At 39.6% G+C, this 14,168-nt stretch overlaps 1 protein-coding gene across 1 annotated transcript in view; it reads right to left on the bottom strand.

Moving 5' to 3' along the window:
- The window catches only part of SLC1A1 (solute carrier family 1 member 1), a 40,591-nt gene that overhangs the window by 14,984 nt on the left and 11,439 nt on the right, over window positions 1-14,168 (bottom strand). Inside the window, exons 2-6 of the mRNA XM_069961914.1 lie at window positions 7,808-7,948; window positions 3,821-3,913; window positions 3,097-3,211; window positions 598-640; window positions 98-202 (exon numbers count right to left, since the gene is read on the bottom strand). Of these exons, the coding sequence (XP_069818015.1) occupies window positions 98-202; window positions 598-640; window positions 3,097-3,211; window positions 3,821-3,913; window positions 7,808-7,948 (497 nt within the window). The remainder of the gene's footprint in view (window positions 1-97; window positions 203-597; window positions 641-3,096; window positions 3,212-3,820; window positions 3,914-7,807; window positions 7,949-14,168) is intronic.

The following is a 14,168-nucleotide window of genomic DNA, read 5'->3' as shown; positions in this document are numbered from 1 at the left end:
ACTCTTATTTATTAGACGTACAAAAAAAATGTATATCATATATTAAACACAAAATGGGACCCCTTAAGATCTTAAAAGGTTTGGCACTGCATGTTACCTCCTGAACTACTGTCGAAAACAGACTGAAAGTATCGTTCTTCTCAATGGTGCTGTTCTTGTCAGTTTCCTTTGATGGGTTCAGCTCTTCACGCTTGGTCTTGTACTGTGATAGAAAATAGACTTATTGTCTTCTCTTGTCTGAAGAGGTTCAAGATAGGAGATCAGTGTATTTTCAGTCAAGTTGCTGTATTAGGCTGTCATTACTAGCTGATCTTTTTTTTAGTGTACTAGACTATTTATAAAATTACCTACTAAATTATGTTAGGATATTATCCTACAGCTCAGCATAGATCTTAAGGGTTAACCCTGACATTCTTTAAACACATCACATTGGCTAACATTTCTTTAGATAAATCTTTATCTTCTGTAAGATAATAACTTTTTGTGATATGGTAATAAACAAAATCTTCAATAATAATAATAATAATAAAAACATATGGTCTATGATCAATAACACATTACTGGACAACAATGAATTACAATGAGATGTTGTCTTACCTGTTGGAAACATGCCTGGACAAGATTTTCCGGGAACATATTTCTAAAAGGTAAGTTTACATTTAGTTAAAAACAACAGTCACAAAAACAACTTACAGCATAGATACATCAACGCGTAATCCATTCTAGCAACATAGTATGATTGAAAAAAAATTCTGGATCAACGATATCCTCAGTTGCCATCTACTACCTACAATTTGCATTACCAGATCTCCTTTTAATAGTTCAATAGTCATTCAACACAACATCACATGGCAATGAGTTTCCTCTTCTCAGTGCTCATACTGTGAATAAACCTTTTTTGTTGATTATGTAATATTACAGTATAGCAAGAAGTTACAGTTATGCTCAGCCAATCGCGGCTGAGTAGCTGATGACGCGGCAGAGGGCAGCCGGCACTAGGGACGGTTGGAGCGGTTCGGCCGGCCATCCGAACATGACATTATTGGCAAAAGATGGCAGACGGGGGTCGGCAAGAGGCAGGTATGTATAGAGCACTACACTTCCGGGTCTGGTGTGGGTGGGGGGAAACACGGGGAAGGGGGCGATTCACTAACATAACATACATTACAAAGTTGAATAACTTTGTAATGGTTGTTATTTAGTGAATAATTGTTTAGCGCCGCACTATCCCTTTAAGAAAAAGAAAACTTTAACTCTCAAACCGCCTATGTCTGATCAAGAGCCTTAAAACATGACTAGGGATTTTGACAAAGCAAGAGTCTCCTCCAAAAGGAAGAGACAACCATCTATTAATAGCTGGGTACTTACTGACTGTTAAAAGATGAGATAACTTGCATACATTTTACTGAGGAACATTGGTTATAAGACTCCCTATACCAACTGGTGTTCTCTGCCAGAAGACACAACAGCCAAAAACTTATAAAGGCAAATGATAAATTCTATAAGTTTATAGGTGGAATAAATGATAATGTGCTTCAAAAACTATACCAGTCCAGCATATACAGCAAGAGCTACCCCCCCCCCCCACCTTGGTAAATATGCCAATCCAGAGGCCTTTACTATTGAGTGTATGAAGGTTTTTCTGTGCCATTGATGGTAATGTCAACTGCGATCAGAAAGTTATTTTTTATTGTGCTATAGCTGTTTATTCACAAAAGCTTTCTCTGTCATTCATCAACCGTAATCTCTAGGACATCATATCTCTTGATGGTAGAGATACGACAAAATGACAAATTCCTGAACTGTCATAAATGAATACACTAAATTTATGGCACAATGTACCCTTTTTTTTCCAAGTAAAGGTAATTTAACTTGGACATTGCCTATAATAACAAGAAAAAGAGATGTCATAATAAATGATTATACAGCTTTCAGTTCACTTAAATTACATTGCTCTCCATACCAGTACTAGGAAGAAACTCCTGTCTCTGTATGTCCTGACTCATCACACACATGCACTATTAATGTCAATATTCTGCAGGTGGTGTCTAAAGAACATGAATTACAGCTCTGCAGGAAACTGCAGCAATCTGACTGTAAGCATCCCAATGCAACAACAAAACAAAAACAAACAAACAAACAAACTGTGAAGGGGCTACAGTGGTAAACCAGCGTTGTAGTCCCTTCATTCTCATGATCATACATATTAGAAAATGACATATGCACACAATATGCCATCTGGGCCAGAAAAAAAAGGTTATTCGAACCCTAAGGCCCAGCATTTGATTCCCTCCGACTGCAGAATTTGAATGCAGCAGGGATTATGATACCTCAAAATATCTATCATACATAATAAAGAGAGATCCAAGCCTGCGTTTTCGTGTAGTGGAAGCAGTTTTCAGAGACAGGAACCTTAGAACATATCTTCTGATATAATGTCCCAACAGCAAGGCCTTTATACCAATATATACAATCCATTGAGTCTCATGCAAAGCAGACTGTATTGCCACATAAATCGTTTCAGGCTATGTTCACATGCCGGGATATTGTGGCTGTCATTTCTGACAAAAAGACATCCGTTATTTGTGATGACGACATTCTATAATGATCATGGTCAATATTGACAACTGTCATCGGCATATAATGGACATCTTTTTGACGGACGCTAAATCCCATTGTGTGAACATATCCTAATAGAAGTCATCCAGAACTCACAGTCAGTCAATACTTTCAACAGATTCCTAATTACTGTGCATAGAAAGGGATTAGCGGCAAAACAAATTTGGTTGTTTCATACATTATTTGATGCAGAGGGAGCCAGAAGAAGCAGACACTTCAGTGTCCCTATTGGGGTATTTCAGGAATATTTTTTTGTTTCAATTTGTGCTTAGGCAGGGAGTAAAAACAAAAATCATGATTGTTAAGGGTGAGCCTGAAAGGTGAGTATAGGTTTTTTTTGCTTTTACCATCTGCCTGAGCACAAATTTTACAAACACCCTTTACAATCCACAGGACACAACTGTAAAAATGCTTTTAAATATTTCAAGTCAATATGAAGTCTACAAAATATTGTATTTTCCAGTAAAGTTACCTTACCTTAATAGATCGAGCAGTGCATCCACGGTAGTGACTTCTGGTGTACTCCCTGTTCTGTCAATTTCATCTGCACTTTGAGACACCCCAGGTTTGATGGTAACAACCAGAACAATTCCTGCAATCGAACAACAAAGGTTTAGTGTTTTTCTTTCCTGTTTTTCTTTCCATATATTTAATAAATGCACTTTCTGTTTGTGTTTCATTTTTTTGGACAGACAAAATTTTTTTGCATGAACAAATTTTATGTCTGTCCAAAAAAAAGGAACACTAACGGATTTGATGAAAACGGAGCACAACTCTGACAAACAGAGCAAAAAAACCCCATTGAAATTTCAATGGGGAGTATGATGGATCTGCTAGGTTCCTTTTCTCTGTAATCAAAATAAAAAAGAGAAATGGAATTGTGGCGGCAGGTAAGACACTAGTGAACCTAGTCTAAGAAAGTCTCTGTAATCTTAGGAGCAGTGAAAACTACTTCACACGAAATAATAAAATACAGAATCTCTGTCAATATGTAAAGGTTCCCTTTCTTTTCCCTTATTCCCGCAGAGCAAAAAAAATTTTTTTTTTCCTGTTTTTCTTTATTCCCTTTCCCATAGAGACAATACTTATTTTTGCTATTTTTTCTGTTTTATTTATGTGACGTATACTTTGATTCATATATTACTAAAAAAAATAAATAAATTATATATATAAAAAAATAAAATAAAATACAAACACTCACCGAGAATAACAGCTATGACTGTAGTGCAAAAATAGTACACAATAGCGCGCAAACCAATTTTCCCAGATACACTGGAATCCAAAGCAGCAACACCTGCGAAAATACAGTATATGGTTTTCATACCAGCTAAAAACGACACTATAATGCAGGTTATGAGGACATACACATAATGCATTGCTAATACTTTTAGAAATACTTAACTAATCTGCTTTGGCTATTAGACATTTTTTTTAAAGTAGCCTAAAACATTCTGATAAAAATGTATTATATAAAATTTAATAAATATCAAATATAATAAATATAAAAATATTAGTAAAGCAAACACAGAGCGCGTGTTCACCTTTGTGCACTATTATAAATAGCCAATTTAAAGAAAATTAAAAGTGACTATTGTAAAAAAACAAAATCAGAACATCTCTAAGGATATGCTCAACTCTAAAACTATGTACACATCTAAATACAGCCTACATTTGGAGAATGCATGGCAAGTTGTGGCAAACAGTATGCTGACATATGCCACAACATATATATATTCCACCACAAATCCGTTTTTATAAACCAAACGTATTCAAGAAGTGAAAAATGGTATAATGTACAGAAGTGGAGCAAACCCAGTCACCAACTACACCTGGCCAAATGAAATCAATAGCAGAAGTAAATGTCTATGTTCAGTTCTGATTTGTAGATGTATTCTATTCACATATTGTCGGTTTATATAGGAAAACCATGGCCGGTTTACATAGGAAATCCATGGCAACTTTTTCAAATATTTTTTTTAGTGGCCACACAGAGAAGTTAACCGCCTTCCTATAAAACTGACCATATTTTACATGTCAAATAAACTGGATGTTAAGGATCATTAGTTATTGGTACCGATGAGAGTGATTACAAACATCTACAATTTTTTAATATTTTCACCATGAAAATTGCAGTCACCCACATAGAGTTTTTGTGTAAAGAGAATCAGGTAGTTTGGAGACCAGGCAAGAGTTTACACAGAAGGGGTTTGATGATATTTTGTGCAATTCAGCCCAGCCCCACTATGTTGAAATAATTTACTTTTTACACCCTTGTGCACCAGATACAGGATAATGGGGCTGGGTGGGCTTAACAAGGGCAGTTTTAGGCCACTAGACGCTGGCAGTGTTAACACATGCTGGTGGTTTAGCATCCCAAAATTAGCTGAAAGGTTCTCTATAAGTGCTTCTTTCTCAGTAAAATAAAAAATGTTAGGAACTTAAAAACATGTATGCAGGGCCGGTTTTAGACAAACTGTGGCCCTGGGCAAAACTAAAGTGGGGCCCCCATAATGTATATGTATAGTATTTATTAAACAATATAGCATCAGTCGATCAAATATTATCTTTATGTAGTGATTAACCCTTTAAGGACTCATGACATACCTGTATGCCAGTGGGTCCAGTGGCGCTAAGAAGTGAGCTCCTTAAGTGATATGCACCCAACCTCAATAACCCATAACTAAACCCACCCCCACCATGTACTGTATATATGGATAAACCCTTCCCCACCATGTACTGTATATATGGATAAACCCACCCCCACCATGTACTGTATATATGGATAAACCCACCCCCACCATGTACTGTATATATGATAAACTCACCCCCACCATGTACTGTGTATATGGATAAACCCACCCCCACCATGTACTGTATATATGGATAAACCCACCCCCACCATGTACTGTATATATGATAAACTCACCCCCACCATGTACTGTGTATATGGATAAACCCACCCCCACCATGTACTGTATATATGGATAAACCCACCCCCACCATGAAAAAATAGAAAGATATATAAAAAAATAGATATATAGATAGATAGATATAAAAAGATATATATATATATATTGAGAGAGAGAGAGAAATTGTCGGTCAGATAGACAGATCTGTTCTTACATATACAGTGTATATATATATATATATATATATATATATATAAAAAAAAAATATATATATATATATATATATATATACACACACACAATATAATATACAGTACACAGTAAGAATGTCACATATACATAGAACAATACAGACAGATAACATCACACATACATAGAAGACAGATACATAACATCACACATACATAGAATACAGATACATAACATCACACATACATAAAACAATAGATACATAACATCACACATACATAGAACAATACAGATACATAACATCACACATACATAGAATACAGATACATAACATCACACATACAAAGAATACAGATACATAACATCACACATACATAGAACAATACAGATACATAACATCACACATACATACTTATATACATAGAACAATACAGATACATAACATCACACATCACTGCACATTAAACACATACAGTACTTACTACTTGTGATATCCAGCTGGGTGCAGTCTTCAAAGGGTTAACTTAGCAGGCTAACATGGGTAGCACAGGGCTGGCTGTCTCACTGTGTGCAGAGGGTTTGCACAGTATTGTCCCTCCCTCCTCCCTGTAGACCCGACTTCTACTCTGATTACTTCAAGGAGGGAAAAGGAGGTGGGTCCTCAGTTTCTTAAGGCGGCCATTTAAGGTGGCACTGGGGCACACACTGTTACTGCTCTGTGCTGTGTGTAGTAAATTTCGGCAGCACTTAGCTTCGGCCAGGTATACTTTTATATGTTCCAAGCTGCTGTTGTCCGATCAAAGGGCATCATATAAGCTACAGGGGGCCCCTTTGATGATGGGGGCCCTGGGCAAGTGCCCTGTTTGCCCCCCCTAACACCGGCCCTGCATGCATGTATGTATAGCTATGAGAAGAGTGAGAGACATAGTATAAAGGTGAAATGAACAACTATTCATACATAAAATACAATTTATTATTGTTAAGCAAGTTTGCCGAATGTTTCGGTTTTAGCCCAACCCAAACAATCGTCATTGACTCCCGGTGGCTGGAAAAGATGGATGCAGCCCTAGGAAGTTGTGGAAAACATGGATACAGTCATAGGCCATGTTCACATCAACAAAGGCTGTAATTTATACAACACACATGTTGTATTAGAATGAATGGAATCCCGGCCAGAGTGTATACACATAGTATACACTCCAGCCGGGATCGCTAGCGGCGCCGCAAAAAACTGACATTCATTGAATAGCGGGCCGAGAGAACCTGTCAGTTCACACAATGGAGCGCGTGGCTCTGGTAGTGCGCTCCATTGTGTGCAGCGAGGAATTCAGCAGAAGTGAAGATAACCACAGAACGGCCGATGTTATACGTTGTGTGACCATGGCCTTATGCTGTTTCCATGTTTTCCAGGCAGGGGCTGCATCTAACTGCTCCAGGCAGCTGTCTGCAAATTGGTAGTCTTTTCTTTTGGAGTGACTTTGGCTTGGTATCTACCTCTAGTCAATGTTCTAAGACTCCTAGATGGAGTAAAACAATGACTTGAACACTTTGCCTAAGTAGTGTGAGAGCTATTTGCATATGTTTTCTTCTCAGGAATAATGTTAGTATAGCACCATCTGTCGTTTTTTTTTTTAATAGCTTTACTGTGTCCACCTCAGTAATTTTGCTAAGGTGGACACAAATGCTTGGTCTTACTTCTTTATCTTCTTTACTGGGTATGTAGAGGAATCCTAGCACATATTACCCACTGCAAGGTTCTCTCTCTATTTTCTACTTTTTAATATGAAGACACAGATTTTCTAGATCAGTTTCATCCAAAATGGATCAGATCATTTTCTAAATCCATATTATGCAAAGATCTTAATCTTATTAGGACAAACATAATTGCAAATTATATTTACAAAAACAGGAGCCTTTCACTGTCTAATCACACTAAAATTAGTTAAAAATCTAATACGTCTGATGCTTTATTGCTCTTGATTGTGTCTAGCATCAGAATATCCATTAAAATAAAAATGTACAGGGGGAAATTGGGAAAGAGAGAGGTTGACTGAATATAATATTAGACGAATATATTATGTATCAGGTACCTGTGATCATGCTGGATACAATCAATGGCAAAATGATCAGCTTTAGCATTCGCATAAGAATCTCTCCAGGGAAAGCAAAGTAAATCTTATCCAAGTTGGAAAGTTTTCCATATTCACGAACCAAAACCCCAAGTCCAATACCTGAAAGAGAAAAAACATAAAATCATACTAAACATATAAAATATATTCATTTTAAGGGGTACTCTGGCCCTATTGCTGCAGTGAGTCTAGTGCAGGGGTACTCTTGCAATGTCTTCGGGTCCCTGTTGAACAATCTTACTTACCTGTCCCCTCTCCAGTCAGTGCACACTCTAGTATAACCCCCCCCCCCCCCGCCCACCAGTGCTGATCGATCCCTCCCCGCCCACCAGTGCTGATCGATTTCTATTAGGGATGGTCCGAACCTGCTGAGGTTTAGGTTTGTATGAACCCGAACACTCGGCATCAGATTTCCACTGTCTGCCCGCTCCGTGCAGCGGGTGGATACAGCGGGAGGACCGCCTGGAAAACTGGGATACAGCCTATGGTTATGGCTGTATCCCAGTTTTCCAGGCGGTCCTCCCGCTGTATCCACCCTCTCCACGGAGCGGGCAGACAGCGGGAATCATTTCCGAGAGTTCGGGTTCTGACGAACCCGAACCGAAGCAGGTTTGGACCATCCCTAATTGCTATGTCTGCTGGCGGGCTTTACTGGTCCTCCAGAGCCACCATAGTGCCTCTGCTGAATAAGTATGCCTTGCCTAGGGCAACATGCCAGGCTGTACACTGGCATCCTCTTTTCACAATATCTTGGACTGACCAACATAGACCTAAAAAGGTAATGCAGCCTTATATTAAAGGAACACTGCCATACATATTGCAGTCTTGCTAATTTTCATATATCACAAAGCATATGGAGTTTTCAATGTTAGATGTCACCACAAGACATACAGATATACACAAGCAATTGGAGTCTTTTTTCTTCATATTTTTTTGGTCATGTAATTTTCTGTCTTTACTAAGTAACATCTGATTAGCTTTTGTTTACTTGTACGTTACACAATGCTTGGCACAGAAATGATGGATATGCTCCGTGGTAGGTTACTACTCTTCACAGGTGGTAAACAGTAACTGTGTAACACATATCATGGTAATAATTAAAGCAGATTGTCCTTAAAGTAGACAGATACTTGGCATTGCTAGCAGGACCCTGTGGATTTCTACCTTTAGGAAGCCCAGTAAATATTGAATAAAACATAAGGATACTTATTAACTAGCATATTTTGGATGCCTTTGCCATTTTTCTAATATGTGCTCACAATGATGTCAGAAATGCAAATCTGAACTTTACTATCTACATGGTCTTTGTAACCAAGTTATTTTAACTCTTTTTTTCTCCATGCTGTAGTACCACCCCTGGTGCACCAACCCACCTAATTAGCATATTAATATAAATAACAATTTCAGGAAAACTGCAGTACGGATTGTGGATAATAGCATGTCCACCCAAGTTCCTAAATAAACATGCTGCAGAAGCATATAGCATTGCTGACTTGTCTGCCCCAATTCTGAAATCGTCAAAACTTCATATGCTTTGGGGGTCTTAGGCTGCATTCACACGTTTGGTGCTTTTCCAGGTCCGTGAATGTAGTCCGCTAGCTACCTCCATGATCCATGCAAAACCATCCGTGTTTAAATCTGTTTTGCATCCGTGTCCATGTTTTCCGCGGATCTATTTAAAGCATTTCAAATTACACTGATTAAATCACATCCGTGTTTTTCATGAATGAACACGGGTACATCCGTGAGAAACACGGAGCTAATTGAATTCTTTGGGGAATCCGTGCCGTGCTTCCATTCCCTGCTATGACATTCCTATTTTTAAACGGAACAGATTGGAGATCTGTGAAAACACTGAACATGTGAATAGCCCAATACAAAATAATGGGCTATAAATGTGTCCATGTGCACGGACAACTTCACGGAACGTGTGAATGCAGCCCTAGGCCTTATTTGCAGGTTCAGTAAAGTTGTCTGTAATTGTGGACGCATAATCACAGTTCAACTTAGAGCACATTGATGTATATTGGGCTATTCACACAGTCCGTTTTAATTTTGATCCGTAATCCGTTCCATAAAAAAAAAAAGGGTATGTACTTGTGCGGATTGTGATTGCGATACAGATTACCAATTGAAGTCTATGGGTTCCATGTTTTTTTATTGACGTAATGGATGTCACAATACAAAGAATACATTGCTTTCCCCTAGCTCTTCATCACAGCACTCCCAACCTGTCTACTTTCCATCCACAGAACTCCATCCAGTCTCCCACCTAAAGCTGTTAAAGAACATCCCATTTTACTTCAGACTACTGTATAATCACTTAGGTTCCAGCACCTGCTGCATTTATTCCCAGTCTGCTCCTTCTGTAATTTCATCCATAACAAGGCAGCAGGCTGCAAACACACCTCATTTTCCCTAACTATCCCCTAAACGTTGTATATGTAATTGAGTATATATCTGTGTATTTGATTGATAGCCTCTGTGGTATGTGCTGTAGGGGATGGAATTTCCGGGCACCTGTAGTTATGGCCCTGTGGGAATTTACTACATATATCATACATTACACAAATCTATCCAATAGATTCTCTGTAACATGATATTTTTATAATTGTGATTGCAGGCAATGCAGTTCAAAAAGTTCGCTCATCTATCCTTACCTGACCACGCTCCCCCAATGTCCTTCTTCTCTGGTGTCCGGTGCCCCCAAAGCCACCAAAATCCTGTTTAGCCAATCACTGACTGAGACAGGACTGCACCACAGCCAGTGATTGGCTGAGCAGGCTGTCACTCCTGAGACAATGGGGACAGCCCACTCAAACAATCATTGGCCCTGGCTCTGTCCCATCTCAGTAAGTCAGTGATTGGCTGAGTGGGCTATCAGTCTTGTCTCGGAAGTGACAGTCGCTCAGTCAATCACTGGCTGACTGACACAGGACAGTGTTACGGCCATTGATTGACTAGGAGGGCTGTCATTCTCAATAGTGACAGCCAACTCAGCCAATTACTGACCACAATGCTGTCCTGTCTCAGTCGGTGATTGTCTGAACAGGCTGGAGGCGGTGGAGACACTGGAGACCCAGAGGAGGACACGGGGACAGATGACTACTCCTTATATAAATTAACAGAACCCCTTTAAAATGTAACAGTAAATGTATACTTTAAAAAAGGGGCATATGTATCATTTATTTTGAGCCATGATTTTAGTGAAAAAGGTGTTTTCGAGCATGGCATATATTTTTACGTAGCATTTATCAAGTTGTTTGTGCTATTTTTGAACAGTTTATGCCCGCTGCGCTGAGAGGGGACTTGGTTTACATTAGCCAATTTTTTGCCAGATTTATCACGTGCAAATTTTTACTTTTTGCACAAAACAATTGCACAGCAGTACTCCAGTAAGACCCTGATATAGTTTTTTAGCCAAACTATCAAGGTTTTTTTCAACATGGAAATGTTATCAACAGCGGCTGTAAACTGGTTATAAACTGTTGTAGGTTTCAGCATGGCAGAATTATGCTGCGTTTACACGAAACGATAATTGGCCCAATGGTACGATTAACGATGTCGGAGTAACGTTTTTTTTTTCATAACAAACAGCGTTTAGACGGTACGATATATCGTACAGAAAAATCGCAGCGAATTCGCACGATAATCGTTCCGTGTAAACGCAGCATAAACCTTAACAATTAATTTAACCAACTCATCCAAAAAGCCTGATCCCAGGTAAAGCCTTTATCTTGTGCAGATTTTTAGATCTTGAATTTGCTTACTTTCAGACTGACAGACAGATCAGTTAAAATTTACCTCAGCAGGTGTTAGAAGGTAATGTGTTCTTGTTAATGTTTGTCATTCAAGTGCTAAACTTATTTCAGCAGGAAATATATATTGATTTGCATGTGCCAACCTTTGGACATGAAATTCCTCTTTAGAAATGCTATGTACACACTTTCTACAGGGAGTTCTTTTGGTCACTGCAGTATTAGTATAAAACTATGTTCTCATAATCATTTCAGAACACAATCAAAAACTAATGCTTTGTTTACACGGAACGATAATTCGCCCGATTGTACGATTAACGATTTCGAAGTAACGACAAATCGTTTTGCGTTCGTTTTGCAATCGCTTAAGCCTATCTCGTACATAAGTAAAATCGGTGAACGACTGTTTACATGGAACGATCAGCAAATTTTTTGCAAACGACGATTTAAGAACAATACCCCATTAATTCTCTATAGGTTTATAGTCTAGCGAGTTTGCTGGCCACTCAAGCAGTGATGCTGTGGTTAGTAAACCAGGTATTGGTACTTTTGGCAGTGTGGACAGGTGCCAAATCCTGCTGGAAGATGAAAATTCCATCTCCAAAAATATTTTCAGCACAGGGAAGCATGAAGTGCTCTAAAATTTCCTGGTAGATGGCAGCATTGACTTTGGTGTTGATGAAACACAGTGAACCTACACCAGCAGATGACATGGCTCCCCAAACCATCAACAGTGGAAACTTCACACTAGACCTCAAGCAGCTTGGATTGTGTACAGCCTCTCCACTCTTCCTCCAGACTCTGGGACCTTGATTTCCAAATAAAATGCAAAATTTACTTTCATCTATAATCATCGCCTTGGACCACTGATCAACAGTGGTACAGTTCTTCTTTTCCTTGGCCCAGATAAGACGCTTCTGGCGTTGTTTATCGGTCAGGAGTGGCTTGACACATGGAATGCAACACTTGTAGCCCATGTCCTGCAGACGTCTGTATGTGCTTGTGGCTTTTGAAGCACTGACTCCAGCAGCACTCCACTCTTTGTGAATCTCTCCCAAATTTTTGAATGGCATTTTTGTTACAATCCTGTTAAGACTGCGGTTCTCCAAGTTGCTTGTGCACCTTTTTCTACCACACTTTTTCCTTTCACTCAACTTTTTACTAATATGCCTTGATACAGCACTCTGAGAACAGCCAGCTTCTTTAGCAATAAACTTTTGAGGCTTACCCTCCTTGTGGAGTGTGTGAATGACTGCCTTCTGGACATCTGTCAAGTCAGCAGTCTTTCCCATGATTGTGTTGCATACTGAACCAGACTAAGGGCCCTATTCCACCGGACGATTATCGTTAGCATAATCGTTAACGATTAACGATCTCAAACGACCGCTATTGCGAAAGACCTGAAAACGTTCACTCATTTCCATGGAACGATAATCGTTACTTATGATCGTAATTGCGATCGTTTCTCTTCGCTATTTATTCGCTATTGCGTTCGTATCTATTGAGAACGACCGAACGATGTCTTATTCAATGCGAACGATTTGCGAACGAGCAACGATAAAAATAGGTCCAGGTCTTATTAAACGATCAACGATTTCTCGTTCGGTCGCTAATCGTTAACTGCATTTCAACCGAACGATTATCGTTCAGATTCGAACGATTTAACGATAATCGTCCCGTGGAATAGGGCCCTAAGGGACCTTTTATAACACTTAGGATGCCACTGCAGGTGTTTGGGGTTAAAGGGGTTATCCAGTGTGGGGGCACTTTTTTGGGGGGACCGGGGAGGAGGTGGCTGAAATAAAAGACGTCCACTCACCTCCCCGGTTCCAGCGGCGGGTCACTCATCGCGGCGCTCTGGTCCCCGGCTGCTTCCTGGTGTCTGACGCCGCCCGAGACGCTACGTCTCAGGGTCGCTCAGCCACTCAGTGAAGGAGGTGGATCTGTTTGAAGTCCGCTCGGATCCCGCTTCCTTCACTGAGTGGCTGAGCGGCCCTGAGACGTAGCGTCTCGGGCGGCGTCAGACACCAGGAAGCGGCCGGGAACCGGAGCGCCGCGATGAGTGACCCGCCGCTGGTCCCCCCCAAAAAGTGCCCCCATGCTGGAGCACCCCTTTAATTATCCTAGTTTTCTAAAATACTGACTTTTGGATTTTTCTTGGCTATAATCCATAATCATCAACTTTAACAGAAATAAACTGTTGAAAAAGTTCACTCTGTATGCAATGTCCCTTTTGAATTGAAATACTGAAAAATATTCTAATTTATTGTAAACCACTGTAGACATCATGACAGAATGTTAGGGCTTAGACAGTGTGTGCAGGAGAGAGCATGAGCTGTGCACACGCAATATATGGGTCTGTCTGTCTGCTTTATAGGATCCACACTGTGACTGAAAGGTAAATTCCCTCTCACCACACAAAAAATTCATAGCAATTGTCTCCTGTGTAAATAGAAATGTCCCTACTGCTGTATGTACTGTAGGTAATGTGGCCCACTCCCTCTAATATTACCACTCCCTACCCCTTTAGTCTGCAGGCACTTGTTATCATTAGACCAATTTCA

The sequence above is a fragment of the Dendropsophus ebraccatus genome, chromosome 3 (genome assembly GCF_027789765.1).
Source record: "Dendropsophus ebraccatus isolate aDenEbr1 chromosome 3, aDenEbr1.pat, whole genome shotgun sequence".
Classification (NCBI taxonomy): domain Eukaryota; kingdom Metazoa; phylum Chordata; class Amphibia; order Anura; family Hylidae; genus Dendropsophus; species Dendropsophus ebraccatus.
This window is presented reverse-complemented; position numbering and strand designations above follow the sequence as displayed.